At 37.0% G+C, this 27,975-nt stretch overlaps 1 protein-coding gene across 1 annotated transcript in view; it reads right to left on the bottom strand.

Moving 5' to 3' along the window:
* The window catches only part of pkmyt1 (protein kinase, membrane associated tyrosine/threonine 1), a 76,305-nt gene that overhangs the window by 23,576 nt on the left and 24,754 nt on the right, over positions 1-27,975 (bottom strand). Inside the window, exons 6-7 of the mRNA XM_079389378.1 lie at positions 26,673-26,845; positions 654-859 (exon numbers count right to left, since the gene is read on the bottom strand). Of these exons, the coding sequence (XP_079245504.1) occupies positions 654-859; positions 26,673-26,845 (379 nt within the window). The remainder of the gene's footprint in view (positions 1-653; positions 860-26,672; positions 26,846-27,975) is intronic.

Here is a 27,975-nt window from a genome sequence, read left to right as displayed (position 1 = left end):
CTCAGCTGTTTGCTTTTACTTAAGACCTACTGTGTTTATGAGGACACTTGCAAAGATGCATACTTGCAAAGTCAATTTTGAGATTCATACATCATCTGAAAGCTGAATAAATAAGCTTTCCATTGATGTGTGGTTTGTTAGGATATGACCATATTTGACCGACAACTATTTGAAGATCTGGAATCTTAGGGTACAAAAAGAAATCAAAATATTGAGAAAATTGCCTTTAAATTTGTCCAAATTAAGTTCATAGCAATGCATACTACTAATCAAAAACAGAGTTTTGATATGTTTATGGTACAAAATAACTTTACTTAATATCCTAATGATTTTTGGCATAAAAGAAAAATCTATAATTTTGACTCATACAATGTTTTGTTGGCTATTGCTACAAATATACCTGTGCTACTTATGACTGGTTTTGTGGTCCAGGGTCACAATTCTTACTTTTATAATAAATCAATTCACTAAAAACTTGATAATACAGTTGATAATATAAATGGATAAGCAATGCTAGAACCTTTATGTTGCGTGTTTCTTTCGTTCATTCAATGACATTGACACCGCAAATAAGCAAATAAAAATGTTAACCCAGAGTTTAGGAATGTACAATGTGAAACTGTACTTTAATTTGTCATTTGTGTGCATTGTACCTGTGGGTGAAGGTAGGAGAGTCTTCAAGACCGTCTGGAGGGAACACATAGTCAGGAAAGGGGCTTTCTGAGTCCGAGGAAATGTTGCTTATGACTGCATCTCTCTCCCATCTCTCTTTTGGGGGAGTACAGGTTGATGAGGACTTATAAACAGATGTACACAGCAAATTGAAAGATATGAAATTCCAACCGGCTGTAAGAAGGGACTGTTGGAGAAAAAAAAACAAAAAAATACTTGAATGTCTGTTCACACCAAGTACAAATAATTTCCACAAAATTCATCCAATGACAAAGCATTGACATTTTCTAATAGGAAAATAATTTTCTATGAATAATAATAATAATAATAATTAAAAACCTAACTGACTCACTTCAGACTTTGAAGTGTATAGAGGAAAGACTACAGCACCAAATAATTACAGTTACATTTTAAATTACAAAATGATCATTCATTACAAGTATCAACATTTAAAAAGTATGGTCATAAGATGGACAGATGTTGAAAGACTGGTTGATATTTTAGAATAAGAATCCCTTACCAAACTTTTAAATCAGCTACAGTCTACAGACTTTCCATCTACTGTAATGTAAAACCATCAAATTTGACAGTTTTTCAATTAATTTTCTTTCTTTTTTTCAATAATTATTATTATTATTTTAGTCCACTAATGTATTTTATTTATAATTTTTTTTCTGTCTCTCTATTTCAGTTAACACACAAGTATATGACTCAGCATATGGTGACTTTGTGTAATGTTTGAATTCAACTATTCCCTATTCAGTCCACACTACACTTGTGTACATAATGTACTGTATATCTAGGCTGACATACAATATGGTAACCAAGAAGGACTTGCTGACAAATATGGACATAATGCATCCATTTATTTTTTAACAGCACTGACTGAATGATGCAAATTATAATGTAATGTAAATAATACAGTGCCCTCCACTAATATTGGCACCCTTGGTAAATATGAGCAAAGGCGGCTGTGAAAATAAATCTGCATATATAATATAATATATTATAATAAAGTACTATAATACATTATAGTAAAGTACATTGGTATATAAATTGTTATTGTTATTAAAGTACCTGCCAAAAGTTTGGAAACATTACAATTAATGATTCTGAAATAAATATCTTCTGCTCATCAAGGCTGAATTTATTTGATTAAAGTAAAAATATAAATAAATAAATAAATAAAAAACAGCAATATTGTGAAATATAATTACAAATTTTAAAAAAAGTTTTCAATTTTAATGTATTATAAAATGTAATGTTATTCCTGTGAAGCAAAGCAGAATTCTCTTCATCATTACTCCAGTTTTCAGTGTCACATGATCTTATAGAAATCATTACAATTGATTTGCCTCAAACATTTCTGATTATTATCAATGTTGAAAACAATTTTGCTGCTTCATATTTTGTGTGGAAATGGTGACAGTTTATTTTTCAGGATTTTTTGAGAAATATAAAGTTTAATGAACAGCATTTATCAAATATATTAATTAAATTTGTTAATGCATTTATTAAATAGAAATCAGCATAGCTGATTAGCGTGTCAGACTACAGTCTGTTATATAATTACATCACAACCGCTGGGAGTTTTATGACAACATTGTCATATTGCTCCCATTTTAAAAAGTTTTTTTTTTTTTTTGTCTCTAAATTATGTCTATTTTTATATATATTTACTCAAAAAGGAAGCATTATAATTTATTCTTCTTTTTTTTGTAATTAATGTAGATATTTCATGGAAAATGTGTCATGCAAGGGGAAGATTTCTGCCGCCTGGTTGAAAAACACTTAGCAAAATGAAAATTACTTGATATTACCACTATGACCAGTAGAAGGCTGCAGAGGATCCCTCATTGGTACATTTGCCATTTCTAATACAGTTATTTTCACTGTTTCTTTCAGGATTTATATTTAGACATTAAAAAAAAAATTCACTATTATAACAAAAACAAAACATTTTTTGTCAAAGTTTAGCACTGTTTTGTACTAAAGGATAAACAGTATGAAGAGTTTTCAAAAACAGAAATGACCTATTTTGAATTCAAAATTTTCTACGAAATGGGACTAGTTGAGTGGGACTAGTACTCATTTTAATGCATTGTTTTCCCCCCTTTGTCTTTTTCTGTTCTGCACCCCAGAACATTTCCCTCCTCTATTAATTTTATTTAGGATCAGTGTCTGTAATGTCAAATAAGTGATTGATGCTCACTTGATAATAACACTTCTTTCATCTTTGTTTATTTGTAACATGTAATCTTTTGGTTATTTATAATGTTTTATTAGAGAAAATGTTCACAGCATGATTTCGGCAAAATCGATCTCATAGCCCATGAACACCACAAAAATGTTTGGTCTCTATGTTAATTGCATTGTGGTTTGCTTTGGATAAAGTACATGTAGCTTAAACGTAAGAGCCCTTGAGCAGATCTGATAAGACAAAAAGGGCTATTTGTGTTAGGCTATTTCTTTTCTTTTAGTAGGCTAGGTGCATTAAAAGATTTACCATGCTGTTATCAGCATTAAGACGTTAAATCTGTCATTGTAGCGTTTTGAAGCCCAAATTTTGTTTGGAAGTCTTAAAATAACAGTACATTTTAATCAGTTATTGTATCAATTATTCAGTCATACAGATAGAGAAGCTCAATAAGATTACATTTATTTGAATGCATTTGTGAGAGCGCAATTACATTAGTCCCGCACGTCTGTGCAATGTCTCTCCAGTGAAGCTGGAGTTAACGGTGAGTTTCCACTACAGCATCAAATCTGCGCTCAGTGGACTACAACTCTACAACGCCACTGCTTTAGGGTGTGTCAAGTTTAGGGCAGGGCATGCCTCTGACAATGTTTACACCCTGCTTGTGTTCCATATTCTTTTAACAGCGATTGGTTATCACCTGGCGTTTTTTTGCTCGATATTTGCATACAGTTGAGGAATGCCCAACCTATTTGATGCTCTCGGCCGCTCTCAATGCTTTCATAATGTATCACGTGAGCGTTTAACCCCTAGGAATGAATTGAAAAAGCTCACTTTGCTGCACTCGCTGAGTGCCAGTTGAAACGCACTGTTAGATTTATAAGCATTTAGTGGAATTCTCTCTTAAATTTAGCTGTTGCGTAATGTTGTTATATGAACTAGAGGGCTGCATTGGGTTTGGCAAATCTCGCGGGAGCGGGCGGTTTTACCTTTGCTGCGGTGTGCGGTCAGAAAATTTCGCGGGAGACCCGCAGGGAACGGTGGGATTTGGTGTGTAATAGAAATGGAGTAAACATATTGAGTTGAAAAGAAAATTAAAGTGGCTGTTTACTTGACAAAAGCAAAGCAAAGCAAGGCAAGGCAAGTCAGACATCTGGAAACAATTCTCAATTGTCACAGAAAAAAATGGGAGTTAAACTTCGTAAGTTGCGATAAATGTGCACAAGGACATAAACCTGGCACCTCTGCCCTGAGGCGACATACCTATTTTCTAAGTTCTATGTGTTTATTTACTTAAGTTAAAGTTATTTCATATTTTGCTTTGGCTTATTTAGCCTACTTAAACTGTTTGTTAACAAGTTAAGGTCATTGCACACTGAGTCTGAAATCTTATCGTGCGTTTTTCCAATTTTTCGTATTCCTCATCCTTTCCTATCAAAATGCATGCTACGGATGCGAAAACACAGAAACTCGAACCTGATCCGGTTTTGTTTTTTTTTTAATGATGGACAAAAGTTTCGGAGGCAGTGTGTAAACGTGTTTATTTTTTAACGTGTGAAAATTTCGGACTGGGTGTGAAATGACCTTTAAACTGTTTGTTTGGTAAATCGTTCGGTGCTTGTGTATCAAGCAGTAGGCTACTTTTAAAAACTGAGGTGTTGCTATTTGTGCTTTTGTTTCAACGGTTAATGTTTTATAACGCTAATAAAAAAATGCCCAATGTCTTTGTCAGGTTTGGTGCTTTGGTTTAGCATTACTTCATCTTATTTAAACGCAATCATGTTTAAAGCCTGTTATTCTGGATGTTAAGTTGAACGAATATTTGAGTATTAGTGTAGCCAACATTTCTTACAAGCTCTGAGAGAAAGTCTGCGGGAGCGGGCGGGAATGGACACAAACATTGCGGGTGTGGGCGGGAGTGGAACAAGCAAGTAGGGCTGTCGCGATAACTGCAATATCGCAATACCACGCTATTGACGAGCATAAAAGCAGAGGAATGCAACAACCGTAGCAACCGCAATATTTCCGTGTTTTCTTTTTCTTAAGGTTACACCCTTCCCTTATTACATTTCGTGCATGTGTACTGGATATTAGTAATGATAACAATGTGTACCATGTTGAACCGCAACAATGAAACTGCACTGACTCACAGCCCGTCTAGAACTCGCAGGTGATATATCAACAGAAAAAGTATCTTGTCAGTCAGATTCGAGGATCAGAACTAACTGTTATATAGGCTAACAATAGACTAACGATCTTATTGTCAGGTTTATGTTTTGTTATGTGGACTGTTATTTTGTCATTCTCGTTTACTTCACTTCCTGTTTCAACGCGATTTAGTTTGGGTTTCATTGGTTTTTGAAAATGACCTTGTTACATCGTAACACATACACACACAGATTATATATATATTAGTGCTGTCAAACGATTAATCGCGATTAATCACATCTAAAATAAAAGTTTTTGTTAACATGTGTGTGTACTGTGTATATTTATATGTATATATTTAAGAAAAATTTTATATTTATATATTAAGTATATTTTTATATAATATCAATTATATGAACATAAATATAAACGTAAATACATGTAAATATTTTCAAACTATATACTGTGTGTGTGTCTCTTTATATATACAAATATTGTGCCAACAAAAACTTTTATTTTGGATGCCATAAATCGCAATTAATCATTTGACAGCACTAATAAATAAATAAATAAATAAATATATATTATATATATATATATATATATATATATATATATACCACATACCGGATTACCGCAAGGAAAATTCCTTCACCGCAACAGCCCTACGCGCAGGTTGCGGGAGCGGGCGGTCCTGGGGCAGAAATTCAGCGGGAGCGGGCGGGTGCGGGTTTAAGAAAACAGTCTCTAGTAGGGCTCTAGTATGAACATATATATTATTACGGTTTTAGATCTTGTCCAGTGTGATCAGCCTCATTGGAAGTTTTAACAGACTGGATCTGATATTATTTAAATATAATGAAATAAAATCAATGCCCTTGTTTCTGTTTTGCAAACAATTTGTTTTATCAGCAATTGAGTCACGGTTAAACTTAAGACTAAATGATGCAGGTGCATTATATTTATTGAAATATGTATTTTAATATATACTATATTTATTGTCATACCTAAAATTTCACAAGTTTAATTCCTTTTAAGAACATTAAATGTAATGAGATTACAATAATCCCTTACATGATTTACAGGAAAAATAAATAACAGTAGCATGTTAAAGGTCCCATGGCATGAAAATTTCACTTTATGAGGTTTTTTAACATTAATATGAGTTCCCCTAGTCTGACTATGGTCCCCCAGTGGCTAGAAATGGCGATAGGTGTAAACCGAGCCCTGGGTATCCTGCTTCGCCTTTCAGAAAATGAAAGCTCAGATGGCCCGATCTGGAATCTTCCCCTTATGTCGTCATATGGGGAAAGGTTTCCTCCCCTTTCTTTGCTTTGCCCGCCCATGAGAAAATGAGCTACGACCGTGCAAGGCGAGCAGGAGACATCATGGCTTGCAAACGAGCGAAGCATTGTTTTTTGGCACTTCAGATCGGTTCTACTCTATGAACTGTCACATACTGTAATACAACTGAATGCCCAATAAAGCTGTTCACATTTACATATTTTCTGTTGTCATGCATAAAACAAGTATAATTAGTAAATGCGACCAATTAATAATACATGTTAACCCTGAATACAATGACAATGACAATATTTTCATATTATTTTACAGCTTTTTGTTTGCCACATATATTTGTGAAAATAATTAGGACATATTCTATGTTAAAATTCTTTTTAATATGCCAATAAAAATGTACGACAGGCTTTCTCCAGGTGTTTATCAATTCATTAAAATTATGTAAAACAAAAGGAGAAATGTGTACTATCACGAGCCGTCATACATTTGCGAGCTTGTGGCAGGAATCTCTGAAGCGAGATTGAAAAATGTAAAGCTTACAGGCTTCCGTATATGTTGTCCGCCTGCAGCATCTTCTGGGATTTCTAATGGTTTGATTCTCTCAAGTCTGCATTCAATGCATCCTTGTTATCAAGAACACACCTGGGCACTTTCATGCTCATCCTCTGTACTTGTGTTCTTGAGTATTGGAATTGAACTTCGACAGTTAAAGGGATAGTTCACCCAAAAATGAATATTATGTCATTAATTACTCACCCTCATGTCATTCTAAACCTTCATTCATCTTCGGAAGACAAATTAAGATATTTTTGATGCATTTTGAGAGCTCTCTGACCCTCCCATAGACAGCAATGTAATTAAGCTTAATCATAATTAAAAGCATAATAAGTATTTAAGAAAAATAACCATTTTATTTTATAGTACCACTTCACTACTAATATTTACGTTTTAATTTATTCATTTACAGACGTTAATAAGCGAAGCAGAATTATCTCAAACAGTTTGGAGATTAAAATACTTGCGAAATAATTGTAAAAAATAATAAACAGATGTCTCATTTTAAATAAACACTAAAAACCAAAATTACACATTTACTTCAGCCAGAAATTTACTTTTGTGAGGTTAAATAAATGTTCAGCTATATCTTTAAAAGATTTTTTAACTTTGGCACATTTTTATTTTCCTCTATATAGTGATGATATGGCAAGGAAAAAATAGTAAATTTTGTAAATTCTGTTATGCTAGCATGTGGAAATGTTTGTGTGGTGTTACAAATAACCCCGCATTTGTGCCCCACTCAACCCGTACATGTGAAATGCTTTTTACAGACAGTTTATGGATTAACCCTATAAAACCGACGGGAGCACCTGCGCTTCGGTTTGCATGTCTCTGTTTAAAAGCCAATAGAAACCGAAACCAAAATGGTAGCACAATAATTATTTTTGCATACAAAATCAGAGACGTTACACATTCAAATCAAGCCTACAACATGCTCCTGTTGCATTTTTTTCACCCTCTGCACAAATTGCATAAAATGCGCTTTCAACAAAAACACTAACAAAAACATTGTACGTCTTTGCACACGTTATATAGACCTGAGGTTGCTCGTTACCTTTTCCTACGACTACTATGACGTAATCACGTTCTGTGCACTATGACCCCAAGGTTTGTCGCATGTGGTGACGTAACAAGCCGCGACATTTGACTTTCATTTGCTGTACATAGCCTACTATTCTATGCATTCTATTCGTCCCTCTCTCTCTTTATCATTGCAATCTGTTGCTTCATCTTTTATTTTTCACTCATACACACAAATGCACCTTTACAAATGCAAGCACAATCACGCACTTGCGTGCATAATGTTGCAACTGCATGAAAAAAAGAAGTACGTGGACGCAGAGGTTTTGGCACTACTAACGTTACTCACCTCCGACGACGAGGAACTCTCCGAGTGCTCATCTGCTCCAGATTCTGTTTCTAGTGGGGTTTATTTTTGTTTATATATGTTTTATGTATTTATTTTTTTTATTTTTTTTACACAAGAATAACTGAGATGGAGATCACGTGACCCACCGATGGCAATGGCAGTGTAGTTCGACAGCTCCCTGACTCGGTACCCTTAATCTGTTTTTTTCTCAGTAAAACTATCAGTATTCGGTTAGCTTTTGACTGTTTTCTAAAGGAGCTACGAATGAAGATGGCAAAACGTCAATTGACACTGGCTTCGCCAGAAAAAAAGCGAGTTAAAGATCCTAATTATGTTCCTGAAGAGGAACTTCGGGCCATTGTTGCCGACGAGTTAAAGATGCACCTTAGTCTCGTCAGGGAACTGTTTAAGGAAGAATTCGCTCCAATTGCGGATAGACTTGGAGTTCTGGAAGAAGATGTTCGTCTGATAAGAAACAACTTTGACAACATGCAAACAGCTCTTCGTCACGCAAAAAAAGACACCGTGGAGGTCAAGCTGGCAGTGGACTCTCTTCAGGAAAAGTTGGCGAGAATCGAAGATAAAAGTCGCCAGTCCAATATCCGTCTAGTGGGGCTGAAAGAAGGAGTAGAAGGAGATGACCCTCTGGGATTTATACAGAATCATCTTCCTAAATGGATTCCCTCTCTTGCTGGCAAAGAAATGGAGATCGAAAGAGCCCACCGTATTTACAGCGGCGAACGTTCGAAATTAACCCCTCGTACATTCATCTTCAAGATGCTGCGTTATCGAGACCGGAATGCTGAATGGAGCCCGAAGCGCTGGACAAATTCTTCATATGGGAGCGCCGCTGCTTTTTTTCCCAGACTATAGCACTCACACGGCGTCTAAAAGGAAAGCGATGGCATCGGCGAGGAAGAAACTAACTCAGCTGGGGATATCATCCTTTGTTGTTTACCCCGCGGTAGTGAAAGTTACTCACCGAGGGAAGATTTCTCACCTCGAGACACCGGCGGAGGTTGAAAAGTTCGTTCTCAATCTGGATCCCGCCACAAAGTCTTCTTTGAAGAAAGATGTAGCGGTTGCGTCACGAGAATCCGAGGTGAACAAGGATGAATCTGCAGTTCCTATGGAGGACTTTACTGAGAAAATTTGACAGTCTCTTCATCCTAAAAATGACCGAGTCAGATGTTGACGGACGAGCCGGATGGCTAGGGTGGCGGCGTATGCAAAGGCTGTTACTTTGAGGTCAGACAGAAGAGTGTGTTCTAACTCTTTGTTTACTGCCCATTTTGTTTTTGTCATTGTTCTTATTTTTGTTGTTTTGTTCTATGCCCGGGACTGCCCACGTAAGTTTAATTGGTCTAGTGTATGCCTATGTATTAGTTTGCGTAATATTTGTATGTCCAGATGCATATGCATATGCTCTGATCACCGTTATCTTTCTGGTGGATTACTTTCTGGTCGATTACTTTCTGGTCCTCCCGTCTTAGTGGTTGGTGTGAGTTGCTTTTCTGTTTTTAATATATGGCTATAACTATTTTTTAATATATGGCTATAACTAACTATTTTTTAGTTTGTATAGGTTTGATTTTGATATATTTGATATATGAGTTGCTTTTCTCTTTTTAATATATGGCTATAACTATTTTTTAATATATGGCTATAACTAACTATTTTTTAGTTTGTATAGGGTAATATTTATGTGAAGCATTCGTATAGTTGTATTTTTTTATCCTTTATTCTTTTAGTTTGTATAGGGTAAATACTTATATATAGTATACTTCTAGTTAAATCTGTCAGTAGGTTAGTTGTGTATAGGTTTATAGTGTTTTTTACTTCATTGTTGTATGTCTGTATTTATGTAGCACCGTGGTCCTGCGAGACACGACATTTCGTTCCACTGTATGTCCCCACATGTAGCGGAATGACAATAAAGCTCAACTTGAACTTGATAAATATTTTGTCATGGAACGTCAATGGGTTAAACAGCCCTGTTAAGCGAACCAAATGCTTAGATTACCTAAGAAGCAAAAAGGTCTCTATTGCTCTTATACAAGAGTCACATTTGAAATCAGTGGACGTGCATCGCTTTCAAAATAGATATTTTAAAGTGATATCTGCCTCTTCGGCTGTTAACAAAACTAAAGGGGTGCTGATCGTTATTAAACGTAATAGTGGTTTTTCAATGATAAGAACCGGTGGAGATACAGAAGGCCGAATCACTTATGCTGTTGTTTCCTTAAATAATACTAATTATGCTTTAATGTCTATATATGCACCCACCGAGGGTGATAACTCATTTTTTCAAGAATTACTACGTTTAGTTGTGAGTTTAGAGGACTGTCTTGTGGTGTTAGGGGGCGATTTTAACGCGGTGTTGGATCCCCAGTTGGATAGATCTCATGTCTCTAAGTCTGATTCAGTGATCTCTGGATGTTTTAATTCCTTTTTGCGACACTAATATATGCGACGTTTGGCGTTTACAAAATGATGGGGCTAGGGATTATACATTCTTTTCAGCTCGTCATAAGAGTTATTCAAGGATTGATTATCTACTTATGTCCCCTTCACTGATTCCCTATATTAGTAAAGTTAATATTCTACCGATTCTTTTATCTGATCATTCTCCGATAATTACATCTTTAACCCCCACATCATTGGGCACTAAACGCAATCGATGGAGATTTAATACCTCCTTGTTACAGGACTGTACATTTGTGTCTGAGTTACGCAGCTCTTTGATTGAGTTTTTACAGATTAACAGAGATTCAGCCTCTGACCCCCAAGTATTATGGGAAACCACTAAATGTTTTATTAGAGGTAAATGTATAAGTTTTTCGTCCTTTAATAAAAAGCGTAGGGAGAGCCGTAAATTTGAATTAGAAAAACAAATTGATCTACTAGAAAAGGAATTAAAAAATAACTTTTGTGAGACCAAAACCAAAATTGTAAATGTCCTTAAATCGGAATTAAAATCCATATATTTACATAGAGCTGAATTCATCATACATCGTACTAGACAATCATATTATTTCCATGGAGAACGGTCTTCCAAGCTGTTGGCTTTGAGGTTGAAAGATAATGAATCTAAGACTAGTATATCAGCTATTAGACATGAGGGCTCAGTATACACTCAACCTAAGGATGTAAATAGGGTATTTGGAAACTACTACCAACTTTTGTACACTACAGAATCCAACACTGACCCAACAAACTTTGATTTATTCCTTAAACAGTTAAATCTATCCAAATTAAATGACTCTCAGCGCAACATATTGGATAGCCCTTTGACAATCGAGGAATTAAAATCCGCCTTGGATTGCATAAGTAGTAATAAAGCCCCTGGGCTAGATGGGATTCCCCCAGAGTTACTGAAGATATTATGGGACATAATAGCGCCTTTGATTCTTAATTCTCTTAACTTTGCGTTAGAAAAAGGGACTTTACATAGGGACCAAACTACAGCTTTAATAACTTTGCTACTGAAGAAAGGTAAGGATCCACTTGAATGCTCTAGCTACAGGCCAATTAGCCTTCTATCCACAGATTCAAAGCTGTTGGCAAAGGTCCTGGCCTTAAGATTGGATCGATGTATAGGAGATTTGATTACCTATGACCAATCAGGTTTTCTAAGGGGGAGGTTTGCTGCAGATAATATACGTAGGCTTCTGCATATTATTCAACAAGCAGACTCATATACAGCTTCCTCTGCAATCCTTTCTCTGGATGCAGAGAAAGCATTCAACAGAATCGAGTGGAGATTTTTGTGGTCTGTCTTAGAATATTTTGAGTTTGGCTCCTTTTTTCTACAAGCAGTCAAAACTATTTATTCTAAATGCTCAGCCAGAGTAATCACTGGTTCTTCTATCTCCCCTTCCTTTTATCTTGGCAGGGGCACTCGTCAAGGCTGTCCCTTGTCACCCTTGCTTTTTAATTTGTCATTAGAGCCTTTGGCCCAAGCAATCAGACAATGTTCTGCAATAGTTCCAATAAGTTGTATGAATACATCCCATAAAATATCACTCTACGCAGATGATGTTTTGTTGTATATATCAAACATCACAGACTCGGTTAAGGAATGCTTAAAATTATTTGATACATTCGGTAAACTGTCTGGTTACAAGATTAATTGGAACAAATCCATACTTATGCCCCTTAATTTAGCTGCTAAATCAGAGATTCAGAATTTACCCACTACAATTCCTGTCAGCGACCAATTTAATTATCTTGGAATCAGAGTTTTTCCTTCATTATCTCGCATTTCCAAGTGGAACTATCAGTCTCTTCTGGACAAGATTAAGAGCGATCTTCTGTGTTGGTCTCCACTCTGTCTGGCTCTTCATGGAAGGATAGCCACCGTTAAGATGAATATACTTCCGAGGCTAAGCTTTTTATTTTCAGTGTTACCTCTGACACCACCTACTGGCTATTTTAATGAGATCAATAAAGTAGTATCCAAATTCTTGTGGAATAATAAACGGCCTAGAATTCGTTTTAAATCGATGCACCGGCTAAAACCTCATGGTGGCTTATCCCTACCAGATTTTTGGTCCTATTATTTATCATACCAGATGAGACCACTTAGGACATGGCTAGATGTTGACTCCCCTGTCCCATGGCGGGCTTTATAAACTAATATTATTTACCCATTGCGTCTACAGGATTTACCCTTTATGGGAATATTGAAGAAAGTTTTGGAAAAGTTTGGTCCAATTATATGCCATTCTATCAAAACCTGGAAAGCAGCAGAGAAGATTATGGGAGCTTCAGATTCTTACAGTGACTCTACCCCCATTTGGCATAATAATAATCTTTGTACTGGCAACAAACCGTTCGTTTCCAAATGCTGGGCTGAATGTGGTATCTACACTTTAAAAGACCTGTTCAACGATTATGGGCTTAAGTCCTTTCAGATCCTAAAGGATGAGTTCTCGCTGCCAGGATATTCCTTTTTTCTGTATTTAAGATTAAGATCTGCACTGAAAGCTTACGGAGTACCCTGGTCGATTAAAATATCTCCTCATCCTATGGTAAATTGGATAGATTCTAGTATGGCTTCCAGAGGTATTGTGAATATAATTTATACATCACTTGTAGTACGACAGTATTCAAACATTCCGATTGAGGGTTTCTGGGCAAGAGAACTTGACACTGTGATTGATTGGGACAACGTCTGGGGAAATTGTTTTGCTACCTCTAAAAACCCAGCTCACCAAATGGTCCATTATAAATTAATCTATAAGGCATATGCCACTCCTTGTTTATTATATAAAATGAAAAGAAAGTCTGACCCCTTCTGTCACCTGTGTAATAGCTCTAGTCAAGGTACATATATACATATGTTCTGGGACTGTCCCCGAATTGCCTCGTTCTGGGCCTTGGTACAGGACTTATTGTCGGATCTTCTGAAGACTCAGATCCAAAAGGACCCACTGCTTTTTGTTTGCTGGATGATTCATCACTATCGTTGTCTGTCAATCAAAAAAGGATTCGGTCTGCTGCTCTTACTGCTGCTAAAAAGGTTATTTTAAAACTGTGGCTGGATCCATCTATCCCAGTTAGATTGATGTGGATGTCATACTTGCTGGACATTGCCCGTTTGGAGTGTACCACGGCCAAAATACATGGTGCCACCAGAAAGACAATACAATTTTGGTTAGACCTTATTGGCAATTTATCAGACCTCTCGAAATCCTGAGATGACATACAGGTCCTTCTCAAAAAATTAGCATATTGTGATAAAGTTCATTATTTTCTGTAATGTACTGATAAACATTAGACTTTCATATATTTTAGATTCATTACAACACAACTGAAGTAGTTCAAGCCTTTTATTGTTTTAATATTGATTGATTTTGGCATACAGCTCATGAAAACCCAAAATTCCTATCACAAAAAATTAGCATATCATGAAAAGGTTCTCTAAACGAGCTATTAACCTAATCATCTGAATCAACTAATTAACTCTAAACACCTGCAAAAGATTCCTGAGGCTTTTAAAAACTCCCAACCTGGTTCATTACTCAAAACCGCAATCATGGGTAAGACTGCCGACCTGACTGCTGTCCAGAAGGCCATCATTGACACCCTCAAGCAAGAGGGTAAGACACAGAAAGAAATTTCTGAACGAATAGGCTGTTCCCAGAGTGCTGTATCAAGGCACCTCAGTGGGAAGTCTGTGGGAAGGAAAAAGTGTGGCAGAAAACGCAGCACAATGAGAAGAGGTGACCGGACCCTGAGGAAGATTGTGGAGAAGGACCGATTCCAGACCTTGGGGGACCTGCGGAAGCAGTGGACTGAGTCTGGAGTAGAAACATCCAGAGCCACCGTGTACAGGTGTGTGCAGGAAATGGGCTACAGGTGCCGCATTCCCCAGGTCAAGCCACTTTTGAACCAGAAACAGCGGCAGAAGCGCCTGACCTGGGCTACAGAGAAGCAGCACTGGACTGTTGCTCAGTGGTCCAAAGTACTTTTTTCGGATGAAAGCAAATTTTGCATGTCATTCGGAAATCAAGGTGCCAGAGTCTGGAGGAAGACTGGGGAGAGGGAAATGCCAAAATGCCTGAAGTCCAGTGTCAAGTACCCACAGTCAGTGATGTCTGGGGTGCCATGTCAGCTGCTGGTGTTGGTCCACTCTGTTTTATCAAGGGCAGGGTCAATGCAGCTAGCTATCAGGAGATTTTGGAGCACTTCATGCTTCCATCTGCTGAAAAGCTTTATGGAGATGAAGATTTCATTTTTCAGCACGACCTGGCATCTGCTCACAGTGCCAAAACCACTGGTAAATGGTTTACTGACCATGGTATTACTGTGCTCAATTGGCCTGCCAACTCTCCTGACCTGAACCCCATAGAGAATCTGTGGGATATTGTGAAGAGAAAGTTGAGAGACGCAAGACCCAACACTCTGGATGAGCTTAAGGCCGCTATCGAAGCATCCTGGGCCTCCATAACACCTCAGCAGTGCCACAGGCTGATTGCCTCCATGCCAAGCCGCATTGAAGCATTCATTTCTGCAAAAGGATTCCCGACCAAGTATTGAGTGCATAACTGAACATAATTATTTGAAGGTTGACTTTTTTTGTATTAAAAACACTTTTCTTTTATTGGTCGGATGAAATATGCTAATTTTTTGAGATCGGAATTTTGGGTTTTCATGAGCTGTATGCCAAAATCATCAATATTAAAACAATAAAGGCTTGAACTACTTCAGTTGTGTTGTAATGAATCTAAAATATATGAAAGTCTAATGTTTATCAGTACATTACAGAAAATAATTAACTTTATCACAATATGCTAATTTTTTGAGAAGGACCTGTATATTTATGTAATTTTATTTATCACTTTTTTTTTTTTTTTTTTTTTAATATGGGCAGATCTAGGGCACTGCTGTAAAAAGTTGTAAATCAAAAATCTGTAATAAATAAAGAATCAAAAAAAAAAAAAAAGAATAACTGAGATAGTCTTTATTTATTTATTTTTCAATCAACATTGCTCTCAAAAGCAAAATTATGTATTTTTGACCCCACAAATTCAAATGCACTCCATTCATCTGTGAGGCATGCCACATGCCCCTCTGCATTATTCTTTTTATTTCTGATAAATTACAAATTTTAGAGTAGTGTAACTTATTATTTTACATAGTCTTTTTTTAGTTGTTCAATCAACATTGCTTTCAAAAGCAATATGTTATCGGTTTGACTTCACAATGCACAATGTTTATAAAAATTTGTGTATCTCACAAGCAAATTTATGTAATCAGTCCAAATCAATTGTATGTAGTTTCAAAGTGCTTTATGCAAGTTTTTTACATTGACAAGTTTGAGGTTGACATTTGTGATATTTCTGTATTTAGTCAAATATGTTGATTTTTTTTTTTTTTTCTGTTTTCATTTTTTTGTTGGTTTATTGCACTTATGAGCTATTTATCTAGTAACTATGGATTTCTTACATACATATCCTTCAAATTGGGGGTCTAAGGATTGTATTGATATAAGACATTTGAAAATACTCAAAAGAATGACAGCACAGCATGTACAAATATTAAGATATACTCTGGCGGAATTGTTCTATGGCAGGTCTTAAAGGGTTAAATGTATATGAAGGAACGAAAACAACAAACTCTTTACATCTCTCGGAAAGATACAGCGCCGAGTTCAAACAGACGATAGAAATGCATGAACATAAACATAGGCTACCTGAAACCGTTTTCACAACATTTGAATTTCCCGGTGTATGCAATTTGATGCAGAACACATCGCAGTGAAGTGAGTGAGTTTCTTCTCATTAATAATGCGGACAGAGTATTTTAATAATGAACCGTAGCTGTGGGTCGCAACCCACAGTTTGAAAACCCCTGATGTAATAAATGAGAATGAAAATACAGGTGTAATGGTAAATTGGATCCGTGCAGCTCTTAAAGGCATTTCCACACTGAGCGCGATGCGAAAAGGCGAGGCTCAATATACAGCATTAAATTAAGATAAATAACTTGTGTTTCTTCATCAGAAACACAAAATATCCATAATGCTTACAAGAATACATCTGAAATAATTAGAGGTACAATTAGCATCACGCTACATTGAAAATGTATGTAATTAACGTTTTTGCTCAAAACCCACTTTAAATCATCAGAGTGCTTGTAATAACTTCCGATTGTGATCTAAAATGGATTTTGATTTTCTATAATAGGCAGACATGCACTCTTTGCACGTTTTATATTGGACTGATCGCTTGTCATGTGTCATAAACATCCTTTATTGTTAAAATAAATACCACGAACTGCATAACAACATATACAGAAAACTTATCTTCACAATTATAGGTCATATTTCATGTGTAGAAAAATATTTCTCTTTTTTTTATATACGGAAGGGCAAGAGATACGATTACATGATTGACAAGTCTAGATGAACGAGCTCTGACTCATAAACACTCGCGCTCGTGGAAGAAAATGGACGGTGCTCTTCAGATCACGATTCATTGGAGAATTAATATGTTATTCTGTATAAAGAACATGTGAGAATAGTCTGTTATTAAATATCAACAATAACAAGAACTCTGCATTCACTCTTCTCTCTTGCGGAAAAAGTCCTCTACTTCTGTGTCTTTACGCTCGTGCTCAATACAGTCTTCTGAGCATTTAGCGCAACCGTGTCGACCATTTGGGTAACAGGAGTTGCTCTGATCATGTGATGTAATGCTCAAATCTTATTGGACGGCCAGTGCTTTCGCTTTGCGAAACTCAAAAGAATCGTCTGACCGGCCAAAAAAAATATATAATTTGCATTTTCGGTGCACGAATGTTTGCGGTCTGTGGGGAAGCATCCATAGGAAGCAGTTGTTTTATTCCCGCGTGTCATCACGTGCAAAATTTGTTCCGCTTTTTCGTGCTCAGTGTGGACACAAACACTTAAAGGAATCATGGTGTTCATGTGTTTCTTTTAATGACAGCAGTCCATATAGCAACTGAACAATTATTTTCCCCAAATTCAGTTAAATTTTTTTTTTCAAATTCCATTTTTCTTTTTAATGCTTAAATTACATTTTATTAAACAAAAAGCATTAAATAAAATCACGAAACTTAAACATCAATTTATTAAAAGTTTAACAACAATTACATGTTTAGGGCCCTATTAAATGTTTTATTTTTTCCAACCTTATGTTTTGTTGTTACCAAATTATGCGTTTTAGCATGTCTTACTATTTGAAAGCATAAAAACAAGTTTCATTTATTTTTACAATAGCCTTATGAATTTTTTTCCTCAGAAATTCTGTGCTGTGTATTTACATTTTTCTGTTTATCAAATTAAGGCATACAACATTAATTTAATTTATCTTTTAATTAATGAAAATTTTTTTTTTTTTTTTGGCAAATAAAGGGGATTTAATATTACAATTAAGACACTGAAGAAATATTGTATCATTATTCCTCAAAAATAAGGTTTTAATCATTTTAGTAGTAGTAGTAGTAGTAGTAGTAGTAGTATTACGTTCAATACTGAACAATAGTGATGTATTTCTGCCACAATGTCTTCAAGACAAGTTAAACCAAACTTTTATTTTGACGGGTCACCATGTGTATATGATATGAGGATAGTTTTACTCAAATGAAACTGTCAAATGCTCATGAAGTGACTCTCAGAGCAGTTCTGGAGATGTTCATGTATTTATGTCCTCATTTAGTGAGACGGCAGACACTAATATCACCGTGAGCGTCACAAGCACTTCAGTACGAGTAGTAAACAAAACCGCACGTCTGCGCCATTCATTAACACAGAGACACGCAGACTTCATATTTAAATATGTGGATTAATGTTTACAAATACTACTGTTGAAAATAACTAAAAATATAATAACACCTAACTACATAATACTATTATTGTTAGACATTGCAACAATATAAAATAGAAATATAATACATTTATACATTTAAAATTTTAATTAAAACAATAAGTAAACAATAAATAATTAATAATCTCCTGGCCAGAGGAGAACTGGCCCCCCAACTGAGCCTGGTTTCTCCCAAGGTTTTTTTTCCTCCTTTCTGTCACAGAGGGAGTTTTGGTTCCTTGCCACTCTCGCCTCTCGCTTGCTCAGTTGGGGACACTTAATTTCTAGTGATTATCGTCAATTTGATTTCGCAGATACTATTTAAACTAAACTGAGCTAGACAATGACATCTCTGAATTCAATAATGAAATGCCTTAACTGAAAATTGAGTGTTTAATCTTACTTTTATACATTACTGACACTCTATCCTCCAATTTGATATTGTTTAGTGCTTTGACACAATCTGTATTGTTAAAAGCGCTATATAAATAAAGGTGACTTGACTTGACTGTTCTTGGACATTGCAAACGAAATATAATATCCCTAATATAATGGCAGGGTAAACACTGATCGTGATTATGATTTTTGCCATAATCGAGCAGCCCTAACCTGCAGATGATTCCACCTGTGACCAGCTGACACTTATTTTGTGCTTTTGTTTCTATTTATGCTCTATAATCTTTTTTACCCCTAGTAATTTTTCCCCTAGTAATATAAAAAAAAAAAAAACTGAAGCCAAACTTCTACATTCATTAATCAATCAATTAATCAATCCCTTTTTTGATAGCAAATAGTAGATTAGTCCTTGTGGAAATTTCTAATATACTGCTCGCATCTCAGCTTGTCTTGCTGACATTTCTTGCTGGATAAAGGACCATCACCTTCAACTCAACCTTGCCAAGACAGAACTGCTTGTGGTTCCATCAAACCCATCGTTTCATCACAATTTCACCATCCAGATAGACACATCAACCATAACTCTTTCAAAAACAGCCAGAAACTTTGGAGTTATGATTGATGATCAGCTGACTTTCTCAGATTGCATTGCTAAAACTGCCCGGTTCTGCAGATTTGCTTTATTCAACATCAAGAAAATCAGGCCCTTTCTTTCGCAACATGCTTCACAACTCCTTGTTCAAGCTCTTGTTCTGTCCAGACTGGACTATTGCAGTGCTCTCTTGGCAGATCTTCCAGCCAGTTCTATCAAACCTTTACAATTAACCCAGAAAATGGCAGAAAGATTCATTTTTAATGAGCCAAAAATAATGCACATCACACCTCTGTTTATCAATTTGCACTGGCTACCAAGGCATTAATGTTTTCCTACAAAACCACAACTGGCTCTGCACCCCTTTACCTAAATTCATTACTTCAGACTTATGTGCCCTCTAGAAGCTTGCGTTCTGCAAGTGAACATCGCTTTATTGTGCCATTCCAAAGAGGCACAAAATCACTTTCATGGACTTTTAAATTAAATGTTCCCTCCTGGTGGAATGACCTGCCCAACTCAATCAGAGAAGCTGAGTCCTTAGCTATCTTCAAGAATCAGCTAAAAACCTCTTCCATCTTTATTTGAACCTCTTAACTCCAGCACTTTCTATTCTAATTCTATTCTTTAAAAAAAAAACTTGCCCCTTTTAGACATGCACTCTATTCATTTACAATCTGCTTGTTTTCTTAATAAAAAGAAAATAAATAAAAAAATAACACTAGCTTCTCTATTTTTTTTTTGTATTCTATCTGTTTTCTTTTTATTTATTATACAATTAACAAAAAAGGCCTCTAACACTAGCTTGCTCTATTCTTTTTCTATTCTGTTTTTTTATTTATTTATCATATATTGCATATCATTGCTCTTTTGTTGATTTTGATTGCTTCCATTGTCCTCATTTGTAAGTCGCTTTGGATAAAAGCGTCTGCTAAATGACTAAATGTAAATGTAATACTCCCCCTTACCCACCATATCAAACTGCACTGAAACCATGACCCTAAAACTGCAATACATACAATAAAAAACTTGAACCGTTGCACCCTTACTGTCGACTCCGGTCTGATCAGCAGGTTATGTGTGTGTCTTTTTGTATGCGTTTGTTGTTGAGATCACATGAGTTTGTTTGACTGTTTGCCATGTGCTCGTTGTCTTCGTGGTTCCCCTCCCCTTCGTTATCTCGTTAACTACTTTAGCTGCCATCACACCTGTGACTAGTTAATCCATCTATTCTCCTTCTACTTAAGTTCCCCTCGTGTGTAGTCTGGTGTCTGACCGTTGTGGTGTGAACACGCTACGCTTCGCTCGTGACCTTTTTCTAGTTTTGGTCCTGCCGTGTTTTCCTAGGCTCCGAGTTCAGTTTAGTTTTTTAAGTTTTATTTCTCTTCTGTCCCCTCTCTGCCTCTCGTGCTCCAGTTCTCTGTTCCCCAGTTCCTGTCCTGGAGTTCCCGGAGCTGTGTTTGGTTGCTTCTCCACTCCTGCACCCCTCTGCGTGATTGGACTGATTTCCTCTTCCTGTCTCCATTCTTTGCCCTGATTTACAGCCCCTGGCCTCCTGTTCTGGCTGAGTTTTGTGTTCCGAGACTTTAATAAATATTTGAGTTGAACCTGCAATTGAATCCGTGTTTTTCCCTGACAGAACGGTCAGACCAGAAATGGATTCAGCAGGGGCTGACCCAGTCAGGACCGCTGTGACACAACAGGGCATTCTCCTTGGCCAGCATTCCACCCAGTTAACAGCCGCCTTAAGGGAAGTTGACCTATTGACAGCCCAGGTAGCTGAACTCAATGTCCGGGAGCAAGAACTCCAGCAGGAGGCCCTGGCCAGTCGGTCTGCTGCCTCCCTCATCTGTTCTCCACCCCAGGCTGAGCCAGAACCCCATGCCAACAGTCCTCCGCCCTATGACGGAGACCCAAATTCGAGAACAGTAACCACTAGGGTTGGGCTGTCTATCGGTCTATCGCTGATGGCTGACAGACATCACGATGTCGAGCCGGCGTACTGCGGAATAAATCCGAGATGGGAGGAAAGAACGATATTTCAATACTTTCTCTCACAATTATATAGTTGGGTAATTATACTGTACAGGTGCATCTCAATAAATTAGAATGTCATGAAAAAGTTATTTTTTTTTCTTTGTAAGTTGTTTCAAAAAGTGAAACTTTCCTATATTTTAGATTCATTGCATGAAAAGTAAAGTTTTTTTTGTTTTAATTTTGATGATTAGAGCTTACAGGTGATGAAAGTCAAAAATCAGTATCTCAAAATATTAGAATATTTACATTTGAGTTTCAATTAATGATCATCCCTACAGTATAAATTCCGGGTATCTCTTGTTCTTTGAAACAACAATAATGGAGAAGAGTGCTGACTTGGCGATAATCCAGAAGATGAACATTGATGCCCTCCACAAAGAGGGTAAATCACAGAGGGCCATTACTGAAAGGTGTGGCTGTTTACAGAGTGCTGTATCAAAGCATATTAAATGCAAAGTTGACTGGAAGGAAGAATTTGGGTAGGAAAAGGTGCACAAGCAACAGGGATGACTGCAAGCTTGAGAATACTGTTAAGCAAAGCTGATTCAAACACTTGTGAGAGCTTCACAAGGAGTGGACTGAAGCTGGAGTCAGTGCATCAAGAGTCACCACGCTCAGACGTCTTCAGGAAAAGGACTACCAAGCCACTTCTGAACCAGAGACAACGTCAGAAGCGTCTTACCTGGGCTTTGGAGAAAAAGAACTGGACTGTTGCTCAGTGGTCCAAAGTCATCTTTTCAGATGAAAGTAAATTTTGCATTTCATTTGGAAATCAAGGTCCCAGAGTCTGGAGCAGGGGTTTTCAACCTTTTAGGACATGCACCCCCCCCCCCAAGTTTGTCTAATTTCACTCGCAACCCCTGGTCTGGAGGAAGAGTGGAGAGGCACAGAATCCATGTTGCTTGAAGTCCAGAGTGAAGTTTCCATAGTCAGTGATGATTTGGGCTGCCATGTCATCTGCTGGTGTTGGTCCACTGTGTTTTCTGAAGTCGACAGTCAATGCAGCCATCTACAAGGAAATTTTAGAATTTTAGCTTCTTTCTGCTGACAAGCTTTATGGAGATGCTGATTTCATTTTCCAGCAGGACTTGGCACCTGCCCACACTGCCAAAGGTACCAAAAGCTGGTTCGGTGACCATGGTGTTACTGTGCTTGATTGGCCAGCAAACTCGCCTGACCTGAACCCCATAGAGAATCTATGGGGTATTGTCAAGAGGAAGATGAGAGACACCAAACCCAACAATGCAGATGACCTGAAGGCCGCTATCAAAGCAAACTGGGCTTCCATACCACCTCAGCAGTGCCACAAACTGATCAACTCCATGCCACGCCGAATTGAGGCAGTAATTAAAGCAAAAGGAGCCCCTACCAAGTATTGAGTACATATACAGTAAATGAACATACTTTCCAGAAGGCCAACAATTGTAACAGCACGGCCAGGCTCTCATCCCACTCAACTCCCACGATCAGCCTCACCTGCATTCTTAATCACTCACACCTGCACCTCGTCACCACCATCATCAAGGACACTTTAAAATCACTCACCTCAGTCACAGTAGCTGTCCGATCTCGTTGCTTCAACGTGGACTCCTCTACAACACACCACAAGCCGATGAGTATACCTTCTGACTACTTACCTCTTAGACTTACCTTCTGTTCTCCGTCCTGTTGTCTCCCTGTCTGCAGACTCGTCTCGGTTGGGAATTACCTCATCTGACTCCGGCTCTCTTCATCTGTCTTGCTCCGTTAACCTGTGAAGCAAAAGGTCAGTATAAGTTCAGTTGCCTGACTCTCAGACGTCAAGCCTCAAGATATAGTACTCACCTCTCATCACGATCTCCTGCACCTTCACTTTGGAAATAAAGTCAGTGTTATCACTTACCTTTGTGTCCGGCTGCTTCTGTGACAACAATTCACTAAAAATGTTTTTTTTTTTTATTGGTCTTAAGTATTCTAATTTGTTGAGATAGTGAATTGGTGGGTTTTTGTTAAATGTGAGCCTAAATCATCACAATGAAAAGAACCAAAGACTTAAACTACTTCAGTCTGTGTGCATTGAAGTTTCACAATTTGAGTTGAATTACTGAAATAAATGAACTTTTCCACGCCATTCTAATTTATTGAGATGCACCTGTATATAAATTGTGGTAATCAGGGAGCAGCAATTAATATGCAGGGAATTTAAAACACTTTTGAATGCACGCTCTCTTTTTACTTTCACTTTCGAGATTCGCGATCACATGTACTCTATATTACAGAGCGGCAGTACTTACCATACATTTTACAAGATTAGATCTTTGTCAGTAGTGCTCAGGATCTGAACATCATTCAAGCCCTGAATCACTAAGCCCTGCAGAGTTTAGCTCCAACCCTAATTAAACACACCTGATCCAGCTAATCAAGTCCCTCAGGCTTATTTGAAAACTACATGGTTTGTGTGTTGGAGCAGGGTTGGAACAAAACTCTGCAGGGCTGCGGCTCTCCAGGAACTGAGTTTGACACCCCTGATTTAGGGTGCTTTCTCACCTGCCTCATTTAGTTCGGTTGAATCGCACTAGAGTTCGTTTTCCCTCTTGGTGTGGTTCGTTTGGGCAGGTGAGAAAGCAGCAATCGCACTCGGGTGCACACCAAAAGCGGACCAAACAGCGGATTTCAAACGATCCCTGGAGCGGTTTGTTTGTGGTGAGAAAGCAATCCGACCCAACGAACCAAGTGGTATCATAATTCATAATGGGAAACATGTTATATAAAAAGCAGCAGTCAGTGTCTTTTGTGTCTAGCAGTCAAGCGCTTTGAGTACCCAGAAAAGCCAAGTCAAGTCACCTTTATTTATAGCACGCTTTTAACCATGTAAATTTTGTCAAAGCAACTGCACAATATCAAAAAAGGAAAATAGTGTGTCAATAATGTAAATGAAAAGATTTGTAAAAAACCGCTATATAAATGTAATAAATTATTATTTTGTGAATGCAAGTGAGAATTTGTGAGAAACTTTGATTTTGTTAGTGAGAATATGTTATTGCAGTTGAAAACCAAAGAGCACCTCTTCATATTAAAATGTTGTGTAATTAATTACTCTTCTCCGCGCATTACAAGAATGCTGTATGAATGCTGTAAGAATTTTATATATATATATATATATATATATATATATCTATCTGTGAAAATATAATTATATATAGATAAATATATTAGAGAGGAATGACAGCTACATTAGTTTTGCGTTTGCCAGGACAGCTATAAAGCCGCAATAAGCCCGCGGAGCAAACCTGTCAATCCATCTTGATGAATGACGCAGAGGAACGTAAACAAGTGAACTCTGACCAATAAGAGGACAGCTTCACTCACATGTGACTTGCATAAACACAGTTTGGTACGCTTTGCAATGTTGCCGTGTGAAAGCGAACCGAACCAAGAAGAAAATGCAACAATGTAACAAATGAATCCCTGTTTCGGAACAAAGCAAACGATCTACAGGTCTGAAAGCACCCTTAGAGGCTCCATAGAACGCTTTATTTGTTTTTCATGCCTTTCTGAATACGGATTCATGCTTCGGGCACACCCCTAACCCCACCCCCACGTCATCATCCATCGTGATGCTTCACGGTAGACATCGTCCGATGTCAATTTGGAAGACATCGCCCAACCCTAGTAACCATTGTAGCACGAAAAAAAAAAAAACCACAACAAAAATTTTGGAGGGTTACAGCCGTCAAAAAAATTGTAGGAATTGTTGAGGCCCCTGCTTTAAATGACTTCAGCACATCTGCAGCCTCTGAATATCACTAGTATACTGTGCTGGTATGATCTTGGTCCACTCTTCTTCCAATCTCTTCCATAGTTTAGTTACTGTTGGGTTTCTTAGCCATAACTGGTGGTGGTGGTGATGGCGCAGTGGATAAGACACATGCCTTTGGTGTGAGAGACCCGGGTTCGAATCCACTGTGAGACACCAATGTGTCCCTGAGCAAGACACTTAACCCCCTAGTTGCTCCAGAGGCATGCGACCTCTGACATATATAGCAATTGTAAGTCGCTTTGGATAAAAGCGTCAGCTAAATGTAAATGTAAATGTAAATAACTTTGTTGCCAAAGATTTTCTGTTGGGTTTAGATCAAGACTCTGGGCTGGCCATTCCATTATTTCAAGTTTTCAGCATCAAGGAACAGCTTTACCCATTTTGCAGTGTGGCGGGAGCATTGTCTTACATGAAAATTGCTGGCTGATTGGGGACGGAACTGCATGTTGCTGAGGGAGGTTCTGATAAACATTTGCATTCACTCTGCCAATAAGAGACCCAATTACTGCTTCAGAAAACATGCCCTAAACAATGACCCTTCCTTCTCCAACTTTCAGTGACTTCTTTACACACTCGTGGTTCAGTCTTTCCCCAGTTTGATGCCGAACTTAATGTTTCCTATCGGACCCAAATAAATTAAACTTGCTTTTATCACTGAAGTGAAGTGACCATTTCTCTTCTTTTCACACAACATGCTTCTCAGCAAAGCTGAGGCTAGCCTTTTGATACTTTTTGCTGATGAGATGCTTCATCACTGCAGAGTGCATTTTCAGTCCGACTTCTCTTAAATGTGTTGTGACGGATCCATGCCCTGTTCATTGCTGAACTGGTGAGCAATTCCAGCTTCAGTGTTGAAGTGATTCCCAATTAAGAGTCTCTGCATTATCCTGTCTTCTCATGCATTTGTCTTACGTGGATGACCAACCTTTTTGGGGGACTTTTTTTTTGACAATCAGACAAATGATGCTGCCAGTTAAATAGGGCTTGTCATATAATGAAGGAAATTAGCACCAGGTTGGCACCAGTAATTTGGAGTTATCTATAAGTGTTCTCTAATTTTGATCAGTGTTCTCTTTCCAATATCTCAATTAGGTTTTTTAAACAGTGCTTTAGAATACAAGTAATTTATGAAATATGATTAAAAACTGCCCTTCTACTCCTGTTAGGATAGCTTCAAATAGGACTGAACAGTGACCTTGAAATATAGGAAATTGTAGGTTGTTCTCTAATTTTGATTTCCACTGTATATACTGAAATTATGTGATTCTTACCTGACACCACTGGAATAAGGACAGAAAGCTCTCAATGATGCAGAGGGAAAGCTGTCGTCTCCACTTGTGTTTACACACAGAGGGCAGAGAGAGCAGCTGCTGTGCGGTGGCTCTTTTGCAGGGCTCTGGGTTTAGCATAAGCCGTAGCATATACTGCATGTCTTCTGAAAGTGCTGAAACACACATATACACACATAAATGCTAGCACATAGGGTTAAAATATTTGAGTAAATATTTAATTAATTATTTTAATGTATTCAAACAATATTAAACTTTATTGACCTCACCATGGCTAAACCATTCAATTTAAATTATTATAAATTATTATCTCAATATTTTTGGGGATTTTATTTAACGATAATCAGACGATATTTTGACGAGTGTGTTATTGTGCTGATATCTGACTACCGTGGACAGCTGCAGTTTTTGATATTCTTCATATTCTGTATGGTCAGTTCACATCAGTGATAGAAATGAATCTTTTCATATAAGTTTAAATAAATTTTTACCTTTTATGGGCAATTTTACCTTTTAGCCATTTGTTTCTAAAAAATCTTTTCATATAAGTTTAAATAAATTTTTACCTTTTATGGGCAATTTTACCTTTTAGCCATTTGTTTCTAAAAGTGTGCATCTTTTGAGTCAAATTGTTCCATTTAATCAGTCAATTAGAATAATAAGACATTTAGGCTGTTACCAAACAAATGAAACCAGTATCAACAAAATTAATCTTTGCAGAAGTTGCATCTGAAGTGGCATTTAGATATTTACACACTGTTTAATGCAGCTCGGAGTGCTTTAACCTGCAGTTACAAATGCATAATGTTTTGATATTTTAAACATAAAACACTGAATGATATTTGAAATTATTTTAAAATGAAAAGATACTTTGAATGTGAAATTAAAACTGCCAGCTTGTGTTATCTTTGATTAATATTTAAATTTGTTTGATGATCTGAAACATTAAAGTGTGACAAACATGCAAAAAAATTACAAATCAGGAAGGGGGCCAACACTTTTTCACACCACTGTACATATATATATACACATATACACATATACACAGGTACATCTCAGAAAATTAGAATATGGTGAAAAAGTTAATTTTTTTCTTGTAACTTATTTCATATATTTTAGATTCATTACATGTAAAGTAAAACACTTCAAAAAGTTTTTTTTTGTTTTAATTTTGATGATTAGAGCTTACAGCAAATGAAAGTCAAAAATCAGTATCTCAAAATATTAGAATATCAGTTTTCAATATTAGCCTACTGCACATGGCTACATTTTCATATAAATGTTA

The sequence above is a fragment of the Barbus barbus genome, assembly GCF_936440315.1.
Source record: "Barbus barbus genome assembly, chromosome: 32".
In the NCBI taxonomy this organism is placed as follows: domain Eukaryota; kingdom Metazoa; phylum Chordata; class Actinopteri; order Cypriniformes; family Cyprinidae; genus Barbus; species Barbus barbus.
Note: the sequence above shows the minus strand (reverse complement) of the source record. Positions and strands in the feature narration are given on the sequence as shown.